The sequence below is a fragment of the Uloborus diversus genome, chromosome 10 (assembly GCF_026930045.1).
Source record: "Uloborus diversus isolate 005 chromosome 10, Udiv.v.3.1, whole genome shotgun sequence".
Taxonomy (NCBI): Eukaryota; Metazoa; Arthropoda; class Arachnida; order Araneae; family Uloboridae; genus Uloborus; species Uloborus diversus.
This window is the reverse complement of record NC_072740.1, coordinates 130,201,098-130,226,787: the sequence shown is the minus strand read 5'-3', so window position 1 is coordinate 130,226,787 and position 25,690 is coordinate 130,201,098. Positions and strand designations below refer to the sequence as shown.

Below are 25,690 nucleotides of genomic sequence, written 5' to 3'. Positions count from 1 at the left end.
GATTTGCTACCGAGTTGCTCTTATTATTTCCTTTTAAATGCAACCTTTCCAATATTTGTATTGTTTATTCAAAAAGATGTTGACTAATTGCATTCATCGTTTTTTATGGATACCTACTATAATTCACATTTTAAAGACGTGTATTAGGTACTCATTTTTTGGCATTTTTCAACATAAAATTGAAAACTCTAGTGCTCTAACTAGTTATTTATGTATTGTTCATTCAAAAAGATGTTGACTAATTGCATTCATCGTTTTTTATGGATACCTACTATAATTCACATTTTAAAGACGCGTATTAGGTACTCATTCTTTGGCATTTTTCAACATAAAATTGAAAACTCTATTGCTCTAACTAGTTATTTTCACTTTGTTTTGACAGTTCGGAAATCTTGGATTATAACCGGTGCATGTAGCAGTAATCGGTGATTGTAGCGTGCTAAATTCAGTCCCGTGTTAACATTTGTTAAAGGTTAATATGTATAAATAACTTTGAAGTATCAATGTTACAATCAGTCAATGTTTTGCAAACGATGTATTGTTACTCTATCGTCGATGTTAATACCGAAACTACTTGTTCTGAAGCATCTGATATTTTGTCGCATCTCTAGTAACACTGAAAATGTTTTTAAATCTTTTTCTCCTCACAATTCACAATTTAAAAAAAAAAATTGGCTTAACTTGTAATCTACATTTTTCAACAAATGTACAATGAGAAAACCCCTCTTCAAATCGATGGCTGGATATCAGAGTTGGAAGAAGTCCAGCCCACCTGGGTTTTTGATCAAATACCCGGGTTTTCTCAAGAATCATTTCAATTTTAGTTTTTATGTAAACATTTTTACCAAACTACTGCTTTGTACTTTTATTTTTTCATAGAGCTATATATAATTTTACGCAATGCAGCTATTTTTTAACAAATATATTGTAAAAAATCTCGAAATTACAGAAAAGATATATGAATTCGAAAGCATTTTAATAATTATGTGAAATATTATCAAAATTATTTTTTCTAAAACATGATCATTTTAGAAGGAAACATTTACTTTTACTCAAAAACAAAATTTATGAGTAACGTTTTGTAAACAGTGCTCCTTAAAACCCCAAAATGCATTATCTAGTAATCTATTTTTTTTGCAGTTTGTTCTCATAACTTATGACTATGTTTTAAGACAAAAAAGGGTGGGTTCAATATTTTCTGTGATTTCTCGGCACAATTTATTCATACCAAATATTTTAAAATTCATCGACTCGAGAAATTGAAAATTGGAACAGCATTAAAAATTACTGATTATTATTAAGTCTTGAATTTTGTACCTCTAATAGGCATTTTCCTCCCACTCATTCAGGCTTTTATTGTAAGCGTATATCATATAAAGTTTATCTTTTTTGTTCTTCTAATATCATTTTTTTCTTGAACTTCCTTTCGCATGATTCTCTGTTAGAATTCAAGGGGCTGCTGGTAAACACACTTTTATTCTCATTCAAAAGTTTGAATTCCCGAAAAGTTTTTTTAACGAATTCAAATAAAAATATTTTGTTGTCATTTCAACCTTTTTGTTTATCAAACAGCAATAACTGATATACAACCTCTACAATGCGTCATGAAGGTACTAATAAATTTTTTAACTACACTGCAGCAGGATCCTACTACACAACACCTGGGTAAAAAGTGGAATCAGTTATACCATTATGTCAACCGATATTTAAAGGACCGATATTTAACCGATATTAAAATAAAATAAATTCCCCTTTCTTTCATTCGCAAAGTGTCTCCAACATTTTTACTTCCGAACTCTACCTACCGATGCATACCATTACAAGCTCTCAAAGTTTTAAAGAAGAAAATACACTCCAGGGAGGTTATTCCAAGCTCGTCAGCTTGCGAGATCGAGATTTTCGCTCACGTGATCGGTTGCGACGTAAAAATGTCGCAAAGTAGTATTCTAATCTACTCGAACCTAGCCGCAAGCTAAGTTTGAGTAGATTAGAATACTACTTTGCGACATTTCTACATCACAACCGATCACGTGAGCGAAAATCTCGATCTCGCAAGCTGACGAGCTTGGGATGACCGCCCAGTATGAGTTTCAATCACATTCATGCTATAATTACTGTTATTTCGTGCCTTTGCATTTGATTTTTAAGCAAGCTCTTTGAAATATTCTAACTACAATAATGTGTGACGTGAAAATAGTTAAGTTTAACTGGATATTTAGTCCAAGTTCTATTACATCTGTAATATACTATACTATACTGCCCTGGGAAACAACAGCATCTTCAAATTTTTCGTACTGCGTTTTTCTTATCTATTTTACTTTAGTTTTATTTTACACACGTGCATATTTAGTTTACACTGAAAATAAAGCGCGAAAGAAATGTCAAATTCCAACATTTTACAATCAAAACAGCGTTTCTTTAAATATATATAAACCTGCTTTTTGTAGATACTACGGTTTACCTTCCTACGGCAGTATATGACTGTCGTGAATTTACTTTTATAAAAATTAAGTTTCATTATGCTGCAGTTACGTTGTAACGTGGGAGCAAAATATGTCTCCCAATCCCTACGGTACAACAGATTTCTACTGTATTTGGTACTGTACATATTTCTACTGTGTTTTACATGCAACGTGCTAAATCGCTGAATACAAAAGTTGCGGATCGCATGATTTGTACACAAATGAAGGAGCTAGCTTTTGCATAGTAGTTAAAGAAACACGGAGTTTTATACGAAGACAATTCTAATTAAAAAAAAAAAAAATGAGTACTTGGAAACTAAACTGTGCAATGTTGCTGCTGTACTTGCTTTTTGAAAATAAAAAAAAGATAGTTTGAGCTTATCTTTACCGATGTAACCCTATATATTAAGCATTCCTACTGTCACTGAATTTTTATTTGCATAAAGTGTCTCCAATCATTTCAAAATTACTTGAAAAGCAAAAGTAAATAAATTCGTCAATGAAGCAAGCGCAACATGAATTTTGAGCCTAGGAAAAGAACTATCTTTAGTATAACTGTGTTTTTAAAACAGATATTTAATTCTTTTCATCCGAAAACTCTTGTTTTACTATTATTTTTGCACCATCTATTACGATAACCTTATTTAATAACATGAACTCTTAACAATACGAAATGAATCTGAAGGTTATCCAAACTCTCAAGTTCAAATTCAAAAGAAAAGAAAGAAGGCAGATGCAGGGTGCGAAAAATCCCGGGCCCCAGGTCGTTTAGTTGACTGAAAAAAGTATCTCTTTCTCTTAGAAAAATAATCCTTCAGAAGACATTCTACTCTGAATTTTTCTTTAAACTATAAGCCCCCCCCCTATAGCCTAAAAGAATTATAAGAAATATTTTTTCTAGGGTATAAAAGTTTTCCCTGACTGATAACATTTTAGTTTTTGTTAGGCTTTGAAAATAAGTGTCACTACTAATAGATTACGAATATAGTGCTTTTCAAAATTCAGGGTACGTAACTTAGACAGCCTGAAGATACATATTTCGTTGAGAAATTTATTATCTTCAAAACTTGTCCATAAACCAGTTGTTTGTGCATTCATTTGCATTTAATAATACCACATACATTATATGAATTAAAATTAAATACAACGAGACTAACATGAACTACCGCCTGTATTTCTGCTTTAGCCATGGCTAATGGGCGGCAATTTATTGAATACAACAAGACTTATCAAAACATGCTGTAAAATTATTTCTATCAAAACATCAATTCCTTACGAAATCAACAAACACCTTAGTACAAAAAAGTTTTAACGCCAAAAATGCATAAATCAGCAACTGGTTGCAGACACTCGTTTTGGGGTTTCAAAGAAGCCCTTTTTCAATGCAGAGAAGTGTGATCTTACGGATGTACTATCATGCGAGAAATGGTGTTCCTTGAAATCCCCGAAACACGTGTCTACTACAGTTGCTGATTCGTGCGTTTTCTACATGCTATCAAATTCATGTACTGTTATCAAATTCCTTATCTGACTTGTAAGAATGGCTATTCTCAAATAGAATACTTGCGTAATGCTACTAGAGCTCCTTTTAACTACGAAGAATCACACAATAAAGTTTTATATGTTGATCGAGAAAGTATCAACCACAAAAGGAAAAACAGCATCGTGCAAGAAACTAGCTATTAGTAGAAGGACTGCACTAACGCCGAATGAAAATAAAATATGTGTAGGAATAAAATGAATGGTTTAACATTTTCCCCGTCATCCTGATATAGTACGATTTTCTAGACGTAAACATAAGGAAAAATAAAATAAAGACAGACTTAAAAAAAAAAATGCACGTAATTAGATGAAGAAAATATCTTTAACGCAACAAATAACGGAGCATTATTTGATGTATGAAAATGACCCAGAAAGTGACTAGTGACTGAAAGCTTATCTATTGAATAAAAGGTCGCAAAATTATTAGACTTTTTTTTTTTTTCTTATGATTTAAGTTAATCTGATGACTCTGTGGTTTTAGTTCCTTTTGTCTTTAATATTCTTTCTGCTCGAAAATGCTCATAGGAAACAAATTTTCTGCTTCTAGTGAAATTTGAGTGTGATAACGAAGAAGCTTAATATTCTTTGCTTCATAAGAAAGGTAAATGAACATCATTTTCGTGAACGAGTGGACTTAGCAGAAAAAAATATTAGTGTATGTATGCTTGAACCTTTTTATGTCGATGCACCTATATCCACGTTATATTTTGGGCATTAAATCCTCAGTGCGTGTGCAGCAGAGGTTATAATGAGTGATTAACAATAAGTTATAGCCCTATAGCCAGGGTTCAGGCAGAATTACACGTAATATACCGACAGTCCGGCATGAACGCATACAAGGGAGGGGCAATGGGGGCGATCGCCTCTCTCTTGAGCACCGGCAAATTTTCCGAATTGAGGTCTTAAAAAAAACGCTAATGTATGCCATATTTGACGATGTTAAAGAAAGAAATGGGGTTCGAATTCGAATCTCCCACTCGGAAATTTTTCAAAGTTGAAGTTTAAAGATATAGTATCAGACGATTTTTGGCGATGTTAGGAAAAGGAGTAAGGAGATTTTCTCTGTTAGATAAAAATGTTGTGCCCCCCCCCCCCACACACACATGTTTTTATTGAAAACGTACGTAAGTTTAAAAAATAAACCGCCCTCTCCTAGAAAAATTTCCGGATCCGTCTTTGCATTCCGGTTATGACATCCAGAGACTGCAGTTTCGTCCTTGTTATAAGCTCATCATTCTGGAATAATCAGTAACCGAGATGGAGGCAGATGTCCTCTCATTGTAGCTGAGACTACCTACAAACTGTTGGCTAAAATTAATTTCGCACTTCCGCGAGAGTCCACAAGTATGGAGCGGTTCAGCTCGAAAATGAGGGCAAAATTAATCTTAGCCACGAGTTGGGGGTAGCAATGAGAAGTCACCTGCCTCCAGCTCGGTTATTAACTATTCCAGACTAATGGGTCCGTAACAAAGACAAAACTGTACTCTCAGGATGTCATAACCGGACTGTCGGTATGTCGCATTCAATTCTGGCTTTATGGTGATAACTTGTGTTAATTACCTAAGCTTTTGCTTTTATTTCACGAGTTGAACCACACCATGCTTGCAGATTCTCGCTGCAGTGCTAAATTTATTTTGTCACCACTTTGAAAATAATCTCAACTACAAAAAAAAAAAAAAAAAAAAATAAAAATAAAAAATAGTACACCTGCCACCAGCTCGGTTATGGACTATTTCAGACTAATGTTCATACCAAAGACGAAACTGCAGTCTCTGGATAGCATAATCCGGCTGTAGGTATATTGCATAAGTTGAATGGTTTCTAATGCTACCAATAACACATTTATAATTTTAAAATTATATTAACAAAATAGATCTCATTTTCGATTTTTTTTTTGTTCGTGGCAGTTTTATACAGGTTATTTTATAACAATAAAACAAATTTTTGGTCACAAAGAAGTTTTCCAGTTTTATACATATTGTAAAAGAATTACAATCTTTTCCATTGAAAATGCGTCCGTCTACTTGGAAACACACAAATTGCTGTCAAAAATATAATTTTTTAAAATATTCTTTATTCGACAAAAAAAAAGAAAAAAAAACTTCTTTTTTTTTTGGGGGGGGGGTAGTGAATTGTGCAACCAAAAAAAATAAAGAATGGATCAGCAATTAGAGGGCACAAAATACGTAAAATAACTGGAAAGCTTTTATATTTTCTACCACTCTTGACCAAAATTCTGTTCTTTCCAATCAGACATAAAAATCGAGCATTCCTTTCAACCACAATCAGTCTAGGCCGGTCACTCTCCGCTATTTAGCAGGAAGCAGTTCCATAACTCCCTTTTTAAGATCACCAACAAAATCAACAAACTTAAACAAGAGAGAAAAGTATCTTTTTGTTGAAAAAAAAAGTCAAATTACAGTTTACATAATTACTATCATTTCAAGAAAAGAGGCAAAAAAAGAGGTATTTGATTATTTCCTTTCTCCAAGGGCAAAGTTCAGATCATCTTAGAGGTGTAGAAAAGAAAAAAAAGTCACCCAAACATACTACTGCACTCTAATTCTGGTTGAAGCAGTCTTTTTTTTTTCTTCGCAGCATAGCAATTGAACTAAAGAAACATTGGTGTAGGCGTGATCGAAGCGAGGTGGGACGAGGGGGCCGAAAATTTCCTTTAATGACTTAAGAAAAACATGCTTTCTCTCCTGTAATTTGAATCCGCCTTCAAACTATCGAGTCCTACTGATACTATAAAGAGTGCGGCGAACAGTTTGACCTCTTAAATTAGCTTACTAGTAAAGTAATAAAGGTTTTACTAATACAGTCAAGAATCGTATGTATGTATCTTGATTATACGTTTTTTGCATTTATATATCGTTTTCGTGAAGTCCCGATTCATTCCATTTCACTCTAAAACAGAATTTTTTTTTATTTTTATTCGTCCTGAAATATCGGTTATATGTCGTGTTTCCCATTCAAAAATTCGAAACTTTTTTGCCAGACCATCTTTCTTCGTTTCTATTTTTCAGTTACAGAATAATTATTGGACAAAAAAGTATGATTTGCGCTATACAATAAAAGTATGATTTATTCCACTTTTATTAAATGTTACAGCAACTGAGTCACTCAGAAATTTAATTAATGGTTTTAGGATAAAACTGTTACAGTAATAATTTACATTAGTTAACAGAAAAACTTTCTTACCAGTGAACTATTTTAATTGCATGAATTTGCCTCAACAAGATTAAACATTTAAAGATCAAAGTTTTTTTGTTAATGCGGTTATACGTCGTCCTCGTCGTATGTACAGTCCTTTGAAAGACGTATAAGCGGTGCTTGTTTACAGTAAATCAGCAATCGGCTACATTAAAAAGACTCGCAAGAGACTAAGAAACCCGGCTACTCTTGATGTCCCGTGAAAAAATATGCGTATGAGATCGGTCAACTGAGCGCTTTAGATAATGTAATTCTCAATGCTGTCAGGATGATCTGAAATGGTCAACGTTACGCCGTACGAAGACACCGACTAGCACAAAGTTACAATGAAAATTGGATACACGAGTCGAACATGAACATAAATTCTCTAACTCCTAAACACGAAGATCTTTTATTTCCGGTTAATTAATTTAAAATATTCATTGATAGAGACGGTTAGAGTAAAAAGTTCGATTCATCTGCAAAAACCGATAGCAAAACTTGATTTATCTCTGGTTTTCTTTTCTTTGTAAGCAGTTTTTTAAGTGTTGTACTTTTTTGCTGCTCTGCTTTTCCTATTGGTTTTTACATATGAAAAAATACAAAGTAACCTAAAGCGTAAAAGGATATTATTTGAACTCCAGTTTCCTCGTAGTTTATAATTGTAAATTTCCTTGTGTTGCAAGCATATTTCAGACTTTTGTCACCTTTTTCACTATTCTGTAAAAGCTTCTCTGCCTGACGCAGTTTCAGAAACAACGCAAGTTTCGTTACTTAAATACCTCATTTGCGGTGCATTATTTTCCTTAGAGTTTATGGCATTTTTATTGTACCTTTCGACGGTTTCTCTACCTTGTATTGTCTTTAACACCACTACCTATCCAAGCCCGGATCTACGTACCCGCAGAGCGGGGGGCGGAGCACGTCCTTAAGGGGCCCAACGGCCCTAGTAGTTGGAGGGAAAAAAAATAGCACTAAAACTTATTAACGTTGCAAGTATACACTGCTGACCTCTGGGAAGGGGCCCTACAGATTCTGTTGCAGGGGGGCCAGTGGCGCACACAGAAATTTTGCAAGGGGAGGGTCCATAGTTAAAAGTCCCATTTTCATATCATACCCCAATATGCCGTCAAACATATTGACTTGATTTTATTGATTCTTGAGAACAAAAACAGTAAAAAATAAATTATTGAATAAATAATTAGCACTAATTAATAAAAAAATATTAATAACAGATACTCAAATTACCAGAAAGCAAACGAATTTATGCAATGTATTTACTTTTAACATTGTTCATAAATGAAAACAGATGCCCAAATTCAAGTAGAAGAAGCATCAAGTCTGAAGAACAGGAAAAATCTCATTTTAACCTGTAATTACAAAACTAAAAACATTATTATTACTCTGTTTTCATTTACAGTCACCCATAGTCTGCCTCTATAGGTTTACAAAACATCGTAGAGTAAAATTTAGTATTCTAGTTCATTTTTCGATTTTATTCATAACTTCCTCAGTGTGTGATGGTGACATTGCTTGAATTCAGCAGTACAAGAACACATTAAACGTTCAATATACATAGTACTATTTAAGTATGTTTTTAGCCTTCTCCAAAGTCGAGAAAGATCTCTCGCTTGTGCAATTCGTTACAAGAAATGTACACATTTTCTAAAAAATCTTCTAACAAGAGGATTTTTTCCCCTATTATTAGAATTGAAATTCTTGTTTTCTTTGTTTGGAAATATTTTGTGTATAAAGTACATAAAATCATAATCAGTTGAAATAAGAAAAATGCAAGAGCTATGGGAGGGGTACGGACCCTCTGGACCCCTCCCTTGTGTGCGCCACTGAGGGGGGCCCAAAATTTATAGATCCGGGCCTGTACCTATCATTTGCCCTAGTAAATAAAATCACATCTTAATTGAATGGTAAGCAGGCAGTTGAGAAAATCAACAGATCATAAACCAGCTTTTTCGAGACAGAGCGTGTCACAACAATTTCTCCGTGTTTACTGCCATCAATTTCTGTTCGTATCAGCCTTAGAGGAATTATTTCCCCCTCTTCGAACGCGGAAGCGATTTCAATCTTTCCCTCACCAAATTCACTTATCAACGAGACAGGGACTCCAGAATCTAATATCCCGTTTTGAGTGCTATTTCCACAACTGATTTTGACATTTTATAATTTTGGTGAATTTTCCCGACAGTAAAAACTGACTAAACAGCAATTCATCAGTAAAAAATGGAGCAGTGCTCCGTGCTGTTAACACCGAAGAATAACTTCCTACGAAGTCACTACCCGTTTAGTTCGTGGAACCTGAGCACCATTCGTGCTTTAGCACACCGAAACCTAGTGTTCCTCCTTCCCACTAGAGAACATTTCATGTTGTTACATAAATTTTGCGGCGGTACAATTCGTGATTGCTTCTCTTTTAACTTCTTTCCCAAAGCACTCGGATTTTCCCAAAGAGGAGCACTGTAAAAAAAATCCGTAAAATTTACAGAAAAAAACTGTCAGCCAGGACGCCAGTTTTCTTCCGTTTATTTTACAGAAATCTTCCGTATTTTTATTATTTATTCAAGCTGATTTATTATTTTATAAAGATTAAAAAATGATACTATACTTTCATAAATCCATTTCAATATTTACTATACTACTACGAAATACATGTATACAAAGGTACATTTCCGAATATGCCTCTGTAACAGATGACAAAAAAACATAATAATAAAATATTGATTTGGATGCAATGAAATGGAAGTTGCAAACGATTTAAGACTTACTCGCTTTAAATAAATATAAGATCAAAAACTCGAGCACGAGAACCAAAATCCAAACACGCGCTCGAAATTTCGAAGATTCGAAGAAAAACAAAGTATAACCGGTTACAGATTCAAAAAAACAGAGAAATCCTGTATTTTATTACGAACAGTTTTTTTCTGTAAAAAATACGGATAACTTCTTCAAAATTTACAGTTTTTTTTTACAGTGAGGGGGGGGGGGAGCGGATAGATGTGTATATTCATTTGCAGAGTTCTTGCAGTCTTCTCGTGCGCTTTCATATAAATAAAGTTTCCAGTCAACTGAATAGGTGCAACGATGTTTCGGCCACTCATCCAAGAAATGTTCACTTGGCTCATATAGCACTCTCATGTCCGTTTATTCTGAAATGGTCAAATATTTTAAGGTATAAAACACTTTGATTTCCAAACCAGTCATCGTGTCCTCAAAACTATTACTCAATCCAAAAACAAATTCTCATCATATCCTTTCTTGACTATGCTGAAGTGTTGTACGAATTTCTTTCGAAAACTCTCTGGATTTTATTTTAAACATTCTAAGCAATATCTGCTCCTCAGAGCCAGAAGGACGCATGTCCAAAATTTGCGATTTTCCGTTTATTAGTGCATTGTATGTAGACGCCTATTCCGCACCGAGCCATGTGAACATAATTCTTTTAAAAAAAATCCTTTCCATTTTTTTTTCCCGAGGTTAAAAAAGTGTGCGTTCCATCCTTTGCATGCTCCAGACAAAATTTTTTCTCTAATGTGTAAAATTATCATAATGTGACTTACGTTCTTCTGGCTCTGAGGTACAGATATGTTTTTCATATAGTCAGCGTCTTCAATTTTATTCTGGGATTCTCGTGCAAAAATCGGAAGGACATTATACGGTAACAAATATAATCAAGTGTTTAGTATGTATAAGGATTCATTTAGCCTGACGTTCCATGTTTGTTAATTGCTATCCCCCGTTCAGTTGCGTAACTATGGGGTCTAGCGCCCCTAGCGAACTAAAGAAATTGCGCCCGCCCCCCTCAGGGCCACCCAAATGGGAAGTCACCGGAGGTCATTGTGACCTCCAAAAAAAATTTTTTTTTGAGCAATCACATTGCTCATTGTCCTCATTTGACTGTTTTGATATTCCTATGATTTTATTTTTCCCCGCCTCCCTCTGCAGCACCACCGTCGACCGGCCTCTCCCGATGCTGCTCCTCTAGAGAGCAAAGTCTCCAGGTTGCGTCTATATCCTACACACACATTCACACACACACCTACACACACATTCACACACACACGCCTACACACACACACTTACACACACACTTAAATACACACCTACACACACATTTACACACATACATACACACCTACACATATATAGACACACACCTACCCACGCATACATACACACACACATACACACATTCGTGCCTGCTCACAAACACACACACGCTCGTGATTGCGAAAAACATAAGTTGAATTCCAGGTGTTAAAATTCAAATTAATTTTTATTTATTTATTTATTTATTTTTTTGAACATTTTGATTAATTGATTCGACAAATAGGAGGCAGCATTGTAATTTTTTTTCTTATTTTCTTTTTTAGAATTGTTTTCAATGATGCCCAATGTTCCTTCTCAGTAGATGTTATATATGTGTTTATATATATATACCCCCTCTAGCTCTTTTTCTTGCGAGTTTTCTTTTTAATTTTTTAAAGCCTTTTTCAAATTATTTGATCAAAAAAAAAAAAAAAAATTAATCAGTCGAAATGCCACCCCCCCTATCTGCTGCTCCCCTGGCGAGAGCCACTCCTGCCAACCCCTAGTTACGCTACTGCCCCCGTTGTGTTGAAATCAGGCATTCATTTTGTAATTTCAAACTTATCATTTTTGACTGCGCTTTGACTAGTACTTAAACCATCTTTTGCGCTTCTTCTCTCAATTTTCAATTAAGTTCAGAATCCAGTTTCCACATTCTTCTCTTGCATGTCACATTTATAATTGTGTACAAAATACTCTTAAATTCTTCCTAATCAATTTTACTTCCTGTGATTATGTTTTTAATTCTATAACTCTCATATCAGGAATAGGTACTTCACCTAGTTTTTTTACAAGACAGCGGAGATCCTCCTTTGTATCTCTGCAGAGTATGACATGGTTTCTTATTGAGTTATTTACTCTCGGGAGAGTGATCAGTCCATGACTTAAAACTTTTGTTCCCAAGTGGCATTAATGAATCCGCCACTCAACTTTCTAGCCGTAGTTATCAATCAGAAAGAATAAACACATTTAAAATGAACCTGAATTCAGTCAGTTAAAATGTGGGTGCCTTACATAAAGGTTTTTAAAGTACTGTTCTAAAACCATGTAAATATACCAACACTAACATACGAACATACAGGGCCTGATTACCGCACAGGCCTACTAGGCCTGGGACTGGGGCCCCATCCTCCAAACGGGCCCCAATTTCTTTAAATAATAATGCGTAGCCAGGGTCCAATACAGGCTGATTTTGCTACCGTTTTTCGGTACCTTCACAAAAATCTTGTTTTGAAATAGGTACTTTCACAAAAATCAAATAATAAAATCAGTAGCTTCACAAAAACATCGAAAATTTCACAAAAATTTGCATTTTAAAATATAAAACTTGTTTCTCTGTTTAAAACAAAATTTACTCATAAAATAAAATTCTAAGCAGGTTTATATGAACAATCGCTTAAATAGCAACCTTTTTGTGGTATTTTAACTTATTTTTAGCTGTTTCTCGCCAAAGTGTATTTATGCAATATCATCACAATCTTTTAACATACTTTGGGGCACCGTTTTTCTCATAATTTCCAATATTGTACACATTACATAGCCCATTAAGCTGAAATTACAATGGTATTTTCGGTACTTCTTAGGTTTTTAGCTCTCCCCCCCCCCACCCAAAAATTGAAACCTGTTAAAAATAATACTAGATGACATTTACACTTTTTGAACTAAAATTTCACTTGTTCTACTTCTCTTTTACAAAAATTAGGATGCCTCTAAAAGTTCACAAAAACAATGCTGATAAAAAAGAATATTCACAAAAATAGAATGATGCAATACTTTCGCAAAAATAGGTAGCAAGAAAAAAATCCTGGATTGGCCCCTGATAGCATTAAAACTAATAAAACAAATTACCGTACATGTAATTTTGCTTAAAATAATGAGTTATGAATTGGAAAAAAAAAAGTTCTTTAAGCGGATTTTTTTATAAATTCTGCCAGTAGCAGATTTACCATGTCGCAATAGCTAGGGAACCCTATGATCAAAGGGGCACCGAAAGGGATTCATTAATACACATCATACATTATAAATAATTAACATAGTTCTCTGACACACAAAGGGGCATCGAAAAACAACTTTCTATGAGCCTCCCACTGCATTCTGACAGTCTTTAGAGGGCCTCTAAATTATTGCGGGCCTTGGGCCTCACTTTGAGTTAGTCGGGCCCTGCGAAGATAAAGAAAATCAAAGCTACACTGATCATAAATTCCTAAAATTTTAGAACTAGTACCCAAGCTAAAATCGCAACAGCGTAATCTTTTGAGAAAAGCTATAAATTACTAAAAGGTTCTACCGACTTTTACGATGAATATTAAAACCCTTTCTTTATTGCTGTTCATAGAAACTCGCATGTATGAAGGGCATCCATACCAAAAGGACCTCCTCAGAACATGTATGTACAATAAAAAGTTTCAACAGATTCTTTTACTGATATGTAACATAACCAACATTAAACACAAATGACACAAATTACTATTTACTAATGAAACTACTGCCATATAATTTCGCTATGACAACTAACATTGCTATATTGTACACTCTTTGGGACACGGTGGGATTACAAAGTACCTCCATTTTTGAAACTTCGGAATGTATAATGATATATTTTTAAACCCATTTCGAAATATTGCTAATAGCTACTTGGGCAGCGGTTTATGCTTTGTCTTACCTAAGTAAAGGAGTCGGTAACATCGAATAATGGTTTTGTTCACTGGTATTGGTAGGTTTCAATAAGCCAGCACAAGTTCATCTTGTGATTTTCAACTCATTTTGCTTTGTTTAAAACCCAATAAAATTTCTGCGCAATGAGTGTCGTTTCTGTTTCCTGAAACTTTGTGCTGTAAAGAATTAATCTTACCATTGTGCGCTATCATAACCCTACTAATTAATCATTATCCCAGGTTACTCTTAATGGTGAAATACAGCATCCATACAGTTTACTAGTACTGCTCTAATTAAGGGAAGAAAAGAAAAGAGAAAACCGACCACGCTCGGAAAATGTTGTTTCACATGTGCTGGATCTACGATTTTTCCGAGCCGGGGAAAATTTTAAAATTGCCTCCCCCACTCATCAAGTTATCATTTTGAGTTTCAACAAAAATAAATGCAGAACTAGGCTTGAATTTCCAGCTACCAAGAAGTTGCCACCCTGGACGAGGGCCCCGGCTTGCTTCCCTCTTAGATCCGACACTGTGTTTCACAAATTTTATTCATATTTCAATATTAGTCATTCATGACTGAAGAAACACAAAAAGTTTATTCTATTTACCTTCTATTTACCTTACTAACTCCTACTGCCCGTAATAAATTTTAAATAAATCATCTTTACTCAAGAACCACTTATTACATTCCTTGATAGGACTAATGCACCACGCTCAAACTCGCTGATGGCCCTGACGTACTTCATTTCTCAGTATACTAACGGCACCGACGTACCAAATTATGACAATTCAAAGAACTCTGATTCCTCAATTTTAAATCCTACACGTATGACACGTGACGTGCACGAGTATTAATTCACTAATGACTCTAACGCGCATGTCTAAACTCACTAACGAACGAAACTGACGCATCACATTGCAATAGTTTGCAACGGATGCACCAATTATACGTACGTACCACACACATTAAAATTCTATTATCAATAAATAAACTACGATGAAATTTGTACCTAACTATAACGCTATGGAAAAGTTTAATATTTGATGCTTGTCCCTCATGGATTCCACTAAGATGCACGTTTAATATATCACTTCATTCATAAGTAATCTCACACATTATTTTACTGAAGGTCAATCTCGTATTTATCATTCCACCGGCTGAAAAAAATTAACAATCTACTGTCGATTTGTAAACCTCTAATGCGCATTAATTCTTGCCATATTAACACACTACATTCGAACAGAATAAACATCTTTGATTTTAATAAAGACATATTTAAAGAGCATGTATAAAAACCGCCAAAACTCAAGACGACGACATGGCCCTCTTTCCTCCTTTCTTCGACCACACCCTAGTACAAGTATAGTGTTGATCTGATAAGTTGGGCTACGACTTTGAAAAGATTTACCTCTCTTTCGGGTAATAAAGAACGGTAATTAAAACGCCGAGTTCAGTTGGGTTACTTTCGCGGTAGTTTTTTCTAAAATATTACAATTCGAATCCGCGCCAATAGCACGTTTCTTTTTCAATGAACTCCCAAAAAAATCTTTTATAATTTTACATCGACTTCCCAGAACCTCCCTCCAAGAACCTTTGGTTTAAACCCAAATTGCAGATACTTATACCCAATATCAACGAGTTTAAATTCATGTATGAACTATTATAACTACCAAACTCATGCACCAAAGGTAAATTTTGGCTGAGCTAGTGCCCGGCGAGGAGTTGAAAATCGTCTTTATCTTCTTAGAACTACGAAAAGTGCACAAGTAGAAGTGTATTAGCATAGTGAAAAAGAAAAACAATAAAATTTTGATATAAGAGTCAAAATAAAAAAAAAAGAAGAACGATGCTAAATCTGAAAGATTTTTTTTTTTTTTTTTCAATTTTCTTTATCGGTGCAAGATTTTAGAAACAGACACCCTGTATTTCCATCTATGGACATATCTTTTCAGAAATCAAACTTTTCAACTATTTCTTCTTTTAATGCTTCAAGTACATTTGTATGGGAAAAAGGAAGAACTCTTCTAAAGATTTGCATTATAATTTTGCTACTCAAAAATCTCAGTCACTTAGACCTACCTAAACGCGTCCTAAAGTAAATACTTTAGCTCAGGATCTCTGACTGTATCTTTTTTCTTTTCTTATGGAGTACCTGAAGGGTGGTATTCATTTCCACAAAATGGCTTTCCGCATGGGTCGCCCAATTTTTCTTCCCGAATAAAAAATATTTTCTTCGATTAAAAAATCTAAAAACGCATGAAAATGGCGGTAGTATACATTTTTAAAACTGCCATTTTCAGCAAAGAGCCTAAATCTAACTCAAACACAGGCAAGCGAAACTTCTATGATTAGTTCTCGCGGTTATACGTGGTATTACATTAATCCTTGAAGAATTATAAATAAAATAAATGTGACTAAAAAAAAAAAAACGCATCTTTAACTTTTTCCAAGCAGTAATTCGAAACTGAAAAATTGACATCTTTTGTTGCAATAATAATGTGCAACCCCCGAAAATGTCCCAATATTAGTCCCAATATAATTTCGATGCAAAAACAGTTTCTTTCTGGGTTCTAGTTAGGGAAAAACTCTTCTTGGAATCAGCCATTTCATTATGTTCTCTAAAAAATAGTGATCTGCTCTGTTTGCATATATTGTAATAATTCTTTACGAGGGATTTCACACAAAACGGGTTTGTTCATTATGCTGTGAAGAGGGGATGATTGTATGTACAATTCATACATAGAAATTAAATAAATTAATTTTTTCCACTTCTCATTGCAGATAAATCTCAGCTTGAAGAAAGTCTCCGTGTCAATGGTAAAGGGAAGAAAATGCGAAAACCACGCACAATCTATTCCAGTTTGCAATTGCAACAGTTGAACAGACGGTTTCAAAGGGTTCAATACCTGGCCCTTCCCGAGCGAGCGGAGCTAGCAGCGAGCCTAGGACTTACCCAGACGCAGGTATTGTAAACTTCTATCAAATAACGCCCCATCAAAACATTAAAAGCACGTGCTGCTTTTATAGACTTCGCAATCCCCATTTAATGCATCATCTAATATCTCTCCCCACAGTCGTTTCACTTTTAATATGATAAACACTAGTCGATGGCCACCTCGACCTCGCCGCTTACGGCGACTCGTGCAACCCGTCTGCGGCGGATCGGTGTACACCGCCTTTGGCGGTATACTTTAGGGACTTCACCCCTTCTTTATAAATGAGACGGTACATTAATTAGTGAGCAGTACATTAATTTTCGGCGCAGCGCACCTCTAGAACCATTCCAATCCTAATCCGCCTTGCGGCTCGTACTTTACATTTTCTCGAATCATTCAGTCACTTCCGCTTTAAACAGAAAACGAGAGAGAAAACATAAGTTATACAAAAAGAAGCCCTTGTTTTGCAGAGGCAAGAAAAACGTAACCTTAAAAAAGAAGAATTTGAAAGCGGGCTAGTTTTCGTGCCAGCGTGCTTTCCTTCGAGTGGTAGAAACGTCCTTTTGCGTTTCAATTAATATCTCCGCTAATTAAAGGCGCAGAAATATGAAACCTTTTTAGACATGATGCCAGAAAAATTACGAATTTATCGATACCTGGATCGATCGTCAATTCTCAGGTGTTTGAAGAAGTTTGAGTGACATACATACGTACACTCAGTTTTCAATAGTTTAAATTCTGTGCCAATGGCTACTTAACCACTATTCCCCCGAATTCACTTTCGATCCCTTTTTTAGTCTCTGACTTGAGGGTTTCTAATTATTTTCTGAAGGTCATAAGGAGGAGCTAATTCCTAGAACTTCATATGTCCTAATATTGATAAAGTTTGCTTTAGATTTTATTAAAAGCAATAATATTTTATAATAGAATTGAAAATGAGTCATCTTAATGAGATAACAGGGTTAATTTTCATTCGTATAAAGCTGTTTAGAACAGCATTTGTTTTTCTTTTTTTTAATACATAGTTTTATCCAACTAATATAAGTAAAACATTTCGTTCATAAAGTTAGAATTATCCAGTAATAATTATGAATTTCAATGTTTAATAACCTCTCAAGATCAGACATGAAACATAGATAATAAGCGGTTTACGGCTAGTTTAATAATTCTATTTATACGTTCATTTCACTATGTCTATAACATACGTATAAATAAACGAGATCAAATTATTTAAATCCAAATAAGAAACGTTTACGTTCCGTTCCATACTTCATTCGTAAATAAAATTAAATGTAGGAAGAAAATTAAGCCTCCTAAACTATTTCAAAAATTCGCCGATTTTTGGACAAAACATGGTATGTGGTTTAAAGTTCAGTACGATGAAGGTGTTATTTTTCTCTCTGAGCCGCGATTTAATGGGGTTGATTCTGCAAATATTTATATTTGCACCCTTCACTGTGCTAAACAATTGACCGCATAGCATGCTCAGTTCAAAAATCTGACATCTAAAATGGTGGCCAATCCAGTCAGTCAAGTACCTGATGGTCTGGAAAGGAAGCTTTTGGTGAGTGCCTGCCCTTTTTTTAATTTCATTTTTTTGGAAAAATAACCGTTTTGGGCTCTAAAATTAACAATCAGGTATGTCCGCTTTGAGTTTCTTCGAACTCATGAGCCGACAACCCGCATCAAGGAACTTGATGGTAAGCTGTATCATCTTCAGAATGTCCTCGACAAGTTTCAACTCAAGCTCCGAAGCCAACTGGTATGAGCGTCCATTTTGATACCTGTTTTATTTTATTAATTGACAATAAGTGCGAAGAAATAGAAACAATTTTAAGCCAATATTAAAATTAAAGCATTCATTGGATTTTCTGTTTTGATGTTACATAAGAGTCTACGTAAAATATGAATTACTTTGCAAACACATAGAAAAAGTGTATGATGTTTACACCTTGTTACTTATATATTCATAACAGTAATTTCAAATGAAAGTATTGTGTGATAACTGTAATACGAAAGAAAATTCTGCAGAATTTCATTCTTACAGAATTTAAGTTAATGTTTGATTTTTTGGAAACAAAGCTCAAGTCCATGAAGAACCAAATTGAGAATGAAAAATTTCTATGCATGTTTTAAAGATTGGAAAATTTGTGTAATCCGCTTCTGAATAACGAGTTAGAAGACAAAACTATTGTTCGAATTTCAAGTTATGTTATGAATGTAATTGGATATGAGGACTTGGATAAAAATAACATTTGGAATTAATTATAAATTTGCGAATCGACAATGAACATTCTTATAATTTAGTTTCAGTTTTTGAAATGTTTTTCAGTTTGAGATAAAAATATAAACTTTGTAGTTTCTAAATATGGTACTGAATTCTCATTAATATTATATTTTAAGCAAGACTTCAACTGTGAGTTACTCATTAAAAAACAATTTCGGATGTCAGTGGATTGTCCCAATAAAACCTTTTGACGAAATCATTAACTGAATATTAGTAGGAAGTCAACTTATAGAGCACAAAAAGAAGTATTATAATCAAAGCACCAAAAGGGCAGACAGCTAAACTAGTTTCAGTTTCCTTTAGTAATTTTTTCCATTGACTTTTTAATACTTATATTTTGACTCGAATGTTTTTCTCACTATTTTGCACACCTTCTATTTACATAACATCCTTTGATTTTAGTGTCGCATTTATTAAGCAAGACTTCAAAAACTCATAAAATTAACTTAAGTAAAACATGAAAAAGGAAAGAAAGCCCCCCTCCCTGCCAGGGATGCCTGGTCTTTCTCGATAATAAAAAAGTGGTGAGGTACTATCTCTAGTTACAAGACCGCAAATTCGTACACTAGAGGGTGGGCCGCTCGAACAATTTTCCGCACTTTGATCTGCTGAGCAGAAATGAGATTACCAAGTCCGAGCAGGAAATAAAATGGAGAAAAGATAAAAGCTCAATACTGAGAAGTTGTAAAATATTTTCTTTTTCTACAGATATTTGTTTAACATAGTGTCCAAGTTGTAACAATCAGAATAAATCAACCCCTTAAAAGGAGTTTAACTTAATAGTAAGTTAAAAAATTATACCCTTCGTAGAAACTTTCTCGTTGCGGTCCGGTGCTCAGCCTCCGCAAACTGTTACGCAAGTCCAGTCTTACTCAACCTGTTTTTACAAAAGCGAACCAACTTTCTGCTTTTCATGCGTTTATTTTTCTGAATCTAAATAACAGGCACCAAGGCCGAACTGGGCTGTTAACACTTGCACGGTCGTCTCGGAGAACAGTGATATCCGGTTCACTGGAGAAAAGCCATCTTTCTGATTTATTTACACTTGCACAAATCCACTTCCCACCTGAAAATCTCAAACATTTCCAAGTTGCGGGGTTTCATTTTTAACTTTTAACCAGAATCAATACCTAATTGAAGCAATCTGAAGCAATCTGAAGCAATCGAAAAAAAAAAAGTTTAACAATAATAATTTAAAGCATAGGTTCAAAACATGTTAAATTAACTGAATATTAGTAGGAAGTCAACTTATAGAGCACAAAAAGAAGTATTATAATCAAAGCACCAAAAGGGCAGACAGCTAAACTAGTTTCAGTTTCTTTTAGTAATTTTTTCCATTGACTTTTTAATACTTATATTTTGACTCGAATGTTTTTCTCACTATTTTGCACACCTTCTATTTACATAACATCCTTTGATTTTAGTGTCGCATTTATTCGATAAACTCATTCAGCAGGTCAAACCTGGTAGAAATTTAGAAAATGAAAGTTAAATATCTAATATACATAATGTTGAGACATTTAACCATATTAGTACTTATATGAAGCAAATTATAGCTAAAACCAGTTCTATACATGCGTCTGAAATTGCTCCTAAGTATTTGTTCACGAGTTGATCGACCTTCATATGAGTTATTACTAAATATGACTATGAGCAATTCCATTATCGAAACACAGATTCTCGGAGTGATTTTTAAGAAAGTAACAACCGAGAGCCATAGGAAAATCAATAAATAAGAGAGGTAAATCTTTTGCGTGAAGAAATGCGTAAAAAGGTTTTGGAGGCTCACGCGGTGAATAAACATCCTGTAAATGCAAAAGAATGAGAGAGGGGTCGACGAGTAGATATCTCTGTCAGGAGCGTGCGCGCGTGCCTCTACGGGGCTCTGCAAACAGTCTTCGGGGGATCCTACACCGACTACCACAAAACCACCTTTCAGAAATCCCCTACTGCGCAGATACTGGGGACCTGCCCCTCATTCAACACTTCACTTTCAACGAACGCGATTTTACTCTCCTTTTGCATTAGTCGTCAGATGCGATTTTACGAGCATTCCCGATTTACGAACAACTTATGAATCGTTTTTCCAACACTTTTTCTGCTCTCAAACAGTTCGTAAAATCGAGCGTCAACTTTATTAACTTGTTCGCACCATCAGCATGTGTGTAATATTAACGGAAAAGGATTCCGGCAATTTTTTCACCGCCTACTTTTCAAGCATTTCCAAGAAAAATATTTTACAGAACCTATGTTAGAAATTTCCTTTCTTTTCGTTAGAGATAGGTTAACATACTATCTAACGCACGTTTACATTATACACAAATTAAAAAGTTTTCATTTGGCAACAAAACGTAATTCACAAATGCAGGAAAAATATCTTTCTTCTTCCCATTCCCATTTTCATGATGCATTTTTTAATTAATAGGTTGGATCGATATTTTGGTATAATATTTCTAATAGAAGCTATGTTATCTTCTCTTTTTTCGGCAGTTCACAAAACTTAGAACGAAGCATACTTCGTTGTAAAAGTCAAAAATATTTATATTCATGCTGTTCATTCCACTTTTTCTTTTTTTTTTTTTTTTTTTGTTATTACACCCCGATAAAGACTGCAGGACTGTGGCTTGAAACGGCTGTGCTGTAAGCGTTAGATAGACCACTTGGTATCGATTATTGGCGGCGAGCATCGTGTATATTCTACATACAAAACAGCAATATGAATTATTTTTAAAACATAGTTATTTTCCCAACATATGCTTTATTTAAAAGATATTTCAAATTCAAATGCACTTGGAAGTATTTCTGAAAAAAAATTCCAGACAGATAGTTTCGAAAGATGAAAACTAATTTTCATCAAGTGTGATTTCTAAAATTAACCCGATTATTGGTCACTTGTGGTAATAATTGTAGATTTTCATGTAGCTGCTTCCTTTTCTTTGTTTTTCCTTAAGACAACGTATTTTTTCTCTTCTGATACCAAATACTTTTAACACATTTTACTCGAAATACAACTCACACTAAGTACATCTCACATTGTCCTATCGAGTAGCACATTGTCTGGTTCGGCTGTGTTAAGTTGGGGCCTGACCATGAGAGCCTTTATTTGCCATGAGGCGTTAGTTGACTCAAAGAGGGAAGTGTTATTGGCAGAGGTAATCTGGATTACTGTTGCGATACTACTGCGAAGATAATCCAACACAACTCAGGACCAGTAATACTTAACTCCTTCAGTAAACTCCCCAAGAAAAAATGAATATTCCCAAGGTCAAGTCGCAACTTATTGAAGCGGAACTTTAGTCGTTATATCACACTTTCCGTTCGGTGACAATACTGATATGATATTGAATAGGGTTGCTTGCGTCCATTATTTTCACGAGGATAGTTGACGCTTGATTTTACGAACCTTTCATTCACGAACACGCACGATTTTACGAGCAGCTAACCAGTCCCAAAATGTATTTTATTGAAACAATGCTATTCGATTTTATGAACTATTTTCGTAGTCCCAAACAGTTCGTAAAATTTAGCGTCAACTGTAAATCACGGATAAAAATTCCGAGGTATTGGTCCTTCAGCAAAGGACAAAACTACGGAAAACCTGACTCCAGATTTTGATGAATCTCATTCCGAAATGCTATTTTATTTAACCAATGCCTATATTATCGCCTCAAAGCAACAGTAGGTTACCTTACTGTTGTTCTGAGGCTTAGTTATATTACTGTTTCTCTGAAATGACGATAACCTCAGAGTATTGAAATGATTCCTAATTTGAAAATAAACATTTGGCAATTGAGTTTTGATCGAGCGTCGATCGAGCTGACGAGAACTAGGAGTAAAATTTGTTCAATATGGAAGCGGCGCCCGAAATGTTTCAAACTCGAAGCGACTCATTGAGCAGAACTGGGAGGTTTCGAAGTAGGGGAATGAAAAACGATGTCGAGGGAAGTTCGCTTTTAGCTACGGGACAGGGACGGACCGAAACTGAATGATAGAGAAGAGGAAAAAGAACACACTCGGAGGGGGGAGGGGATCTGTGGAAGCGCAGGTGATAGATTGTGCGTCTGTCTTTGGGCTACCTTTGTTCTCTCCGAATGGGTGTTCTCTGCCTGTCGAGAATGAGAAGGGGCACAACCCCCCCCCCTCGCATGCTAGCAAAAAAAGAAAAGAACACGCGTATAAAAACATTTCCTATAGGTTCGTGCCACGATAGACTTCTTTTTTCGAGCGAAAGGATAGCAGAAAAGAATCGAAACATTCGAATCGAATCGTCTCATCTGCATAGCACATTTCTGCCGCAAAATAGTCGTGCTCGCTTCAACCCCATTCAAGCGGTTCGAACGCACGAACAGTCCACTCAGTGCGTGGAAGTTGCGTGCATTTTCTTTTCAAACTTTTAGTAGAAGAAAGTCCTCTTTAACCGTATATTGTCGTCTGAGCTAAGCAGTTTCTCTCAAATGGTTAGTTTCGCGAAGACGAGCATTTATACCATTTAATATTGCTAGGTGGATGGTGGAAATACTGAAATGTGTAGAATGTTTTCCTTCATTTTAGTGCTCTTACTGCTTTTTAGCGTTGTAGGATAATATTTATCTTCATACCAAACCTAGAAACTGAGTCAACTACAAATGGGCAGAAATTGGATCTTTAGGTTAGGACGGAACTATATCACTAGCCATTTTTTGAACAGAGAAACAAACGTAATAAAATTTCTAGCTGAGTCCAATGACCAGCTGAGCCTTATGAACCTCGTCGAAAAAATGTTAGATGGGGGCAGTGAAAAGCATGGATTGTAAGTGCCAAAATTAAAAACTTGATAAGCTGTATAAATAGTAAAGAAAATTCGCCTCTGTTTTGGGGCAAAAGATAGTTCTAGTAGCGCTGGTATGTGCCGCTATACAGCAAAATAAAAAAATCAATAAAAGCCTACCCAAACCAATAGAGGACCGGAACTTGAAACGCGTTTTACCCAAAATTGAAAACGCCCAAATTCTAACTGTCTCAAATAGTCCTCGCACTTTCGCTATGGATCCGAACAAAACACTTGATTGTACTTCATAGTAGTTTAATAAGATAGCACTCCAAAATAGACTATCTCGAGAGAATTTGAATTTTTTTTAATGTGTTCAACGATAAAGTTTCTGATTCATAAATTCCGCTAATTTTCCAATATCTGGAAGCTGTATTGAATTTTTTTTTTTTTTCAATTTCTCTCCTAGACGAAATTCTTCCAAAACAATAATAGTAATAAAAGCAATAAGCATGTATTGCAGAATAAAACACAAGATTGAAAGCCTTTGTCTTTTTTAAATTTATGTTCATATAAAATGAAGCAGTAAGAAAAAATTCTGAGGTAGTTGCATCATTGCCGCAGCTGTTAAGGGGATCGAAAATACAAGCAAGAATATGAAATGTTAATTTTTTCATTCTATATAAAAAAGCAGAAACTAATTCAAATGACTAACTTTGCAAAGCTAGATTCTATATAAGCTTGAAGGATAACTTTGTGGTCCGCACCATTCATTTATTTAGATGGACAAACTTTTCCCCAAATTTCTATTTTGAGACGAGAAATATAAATTTTAGTTTGACAGATTGAAAATTATTCGACTTTCATTCGTTGATGCCGATCGGATCGACGGGCTACAATAGTTTCTTTTTTCACTTTCCAAAGATTGCTTTCGAATAAAATACGAAATCTTGTCAGCGAAACCGTTATTTGCCATTGACATGGACGTTTGTAAGTTAGACAGCACTTAAGTACTGCCAATGTTAAGCATTAATGTAAATCCAGCCGAAGCCAGCAATGAATGACTAGTGTAATAAATTACTTTAATTCAAAATCTTAATAATTCGAATGTGCACTCAATTTGCCTTAATAATTATGACAATCTTTCTTAGAGAACTGATTTCCCAGTGTTCTAAGAAAAAGGAAAATGTGAATTTTTTAAAGGGAGGCCGTCTCAATTCCAAAACTCCGTCTTAACTCCAACAACAAAATGAGGGGAGAGGAGGAGAATCCGTTCTATCACAATTTGCCTTAATAATTATGACAATCTTTCTTAGAGAACTGATTTCCCAGTGTTCTAAGAAAAAGGAAAATGTGAATTTTTTAAAGGGAGGCCGTCTCAATTCCAAAACTCCGTCTTAACTCCAACAACAAAATGAGGGGAGAGGAGGAGAATCCGTTCTATCACAATTTGCCTTAATAATTATGACAATCTTTCTTAGAGAACTGATTTCCCAGTGTTCTAAGAAAAAGGAAAATGTGAATTTTTTAAAGGGAGGCCGTCTCAATTCCAAAACTCCGTCTTAACTCCAACAACAAAATGAGGGGAGAGGAGGAAAATCCGTTCTATCACAATTTGCCTTGTTTAGCAATTAACAGTAGAATCAAACGTTATTGGGAGATAATATACAGGTGATACATAAGCAAAGTACTGAATGAATTCCCCATATCCCCATTTTTCAGTACCACAGAAAGAAAACGCTCCTTCTCTGGATGCCCCTTTTCA

At 34.9% G+C, this 25,690-nt stretch overlaps 1 protein-coding gene across 2 annotated transcripts in view; it reads left to right on the top strand.

The window, feature by feature from the left end:
• Window positions 1-25,690, top strand: part of LOC129231864 (homeobox protein DLX-6-like) — a 93,832-nt gene that overhangs the window by 18,648 nt on the left and 49,494 nt on the right. For both annotated transcript variants that reach the window (XM_054866250.1, XM_054866249.1), the window contains one exon: window positions 16,737-16,918. In XM_054866250.1, coding sequence (XP_054722225.1) covers window positions 16,737-16,918 — 182 coding nt within the window. The remainder of the gene's footprint in view (window positions 1-16,736; window positions 16,919-25,690) is intronic.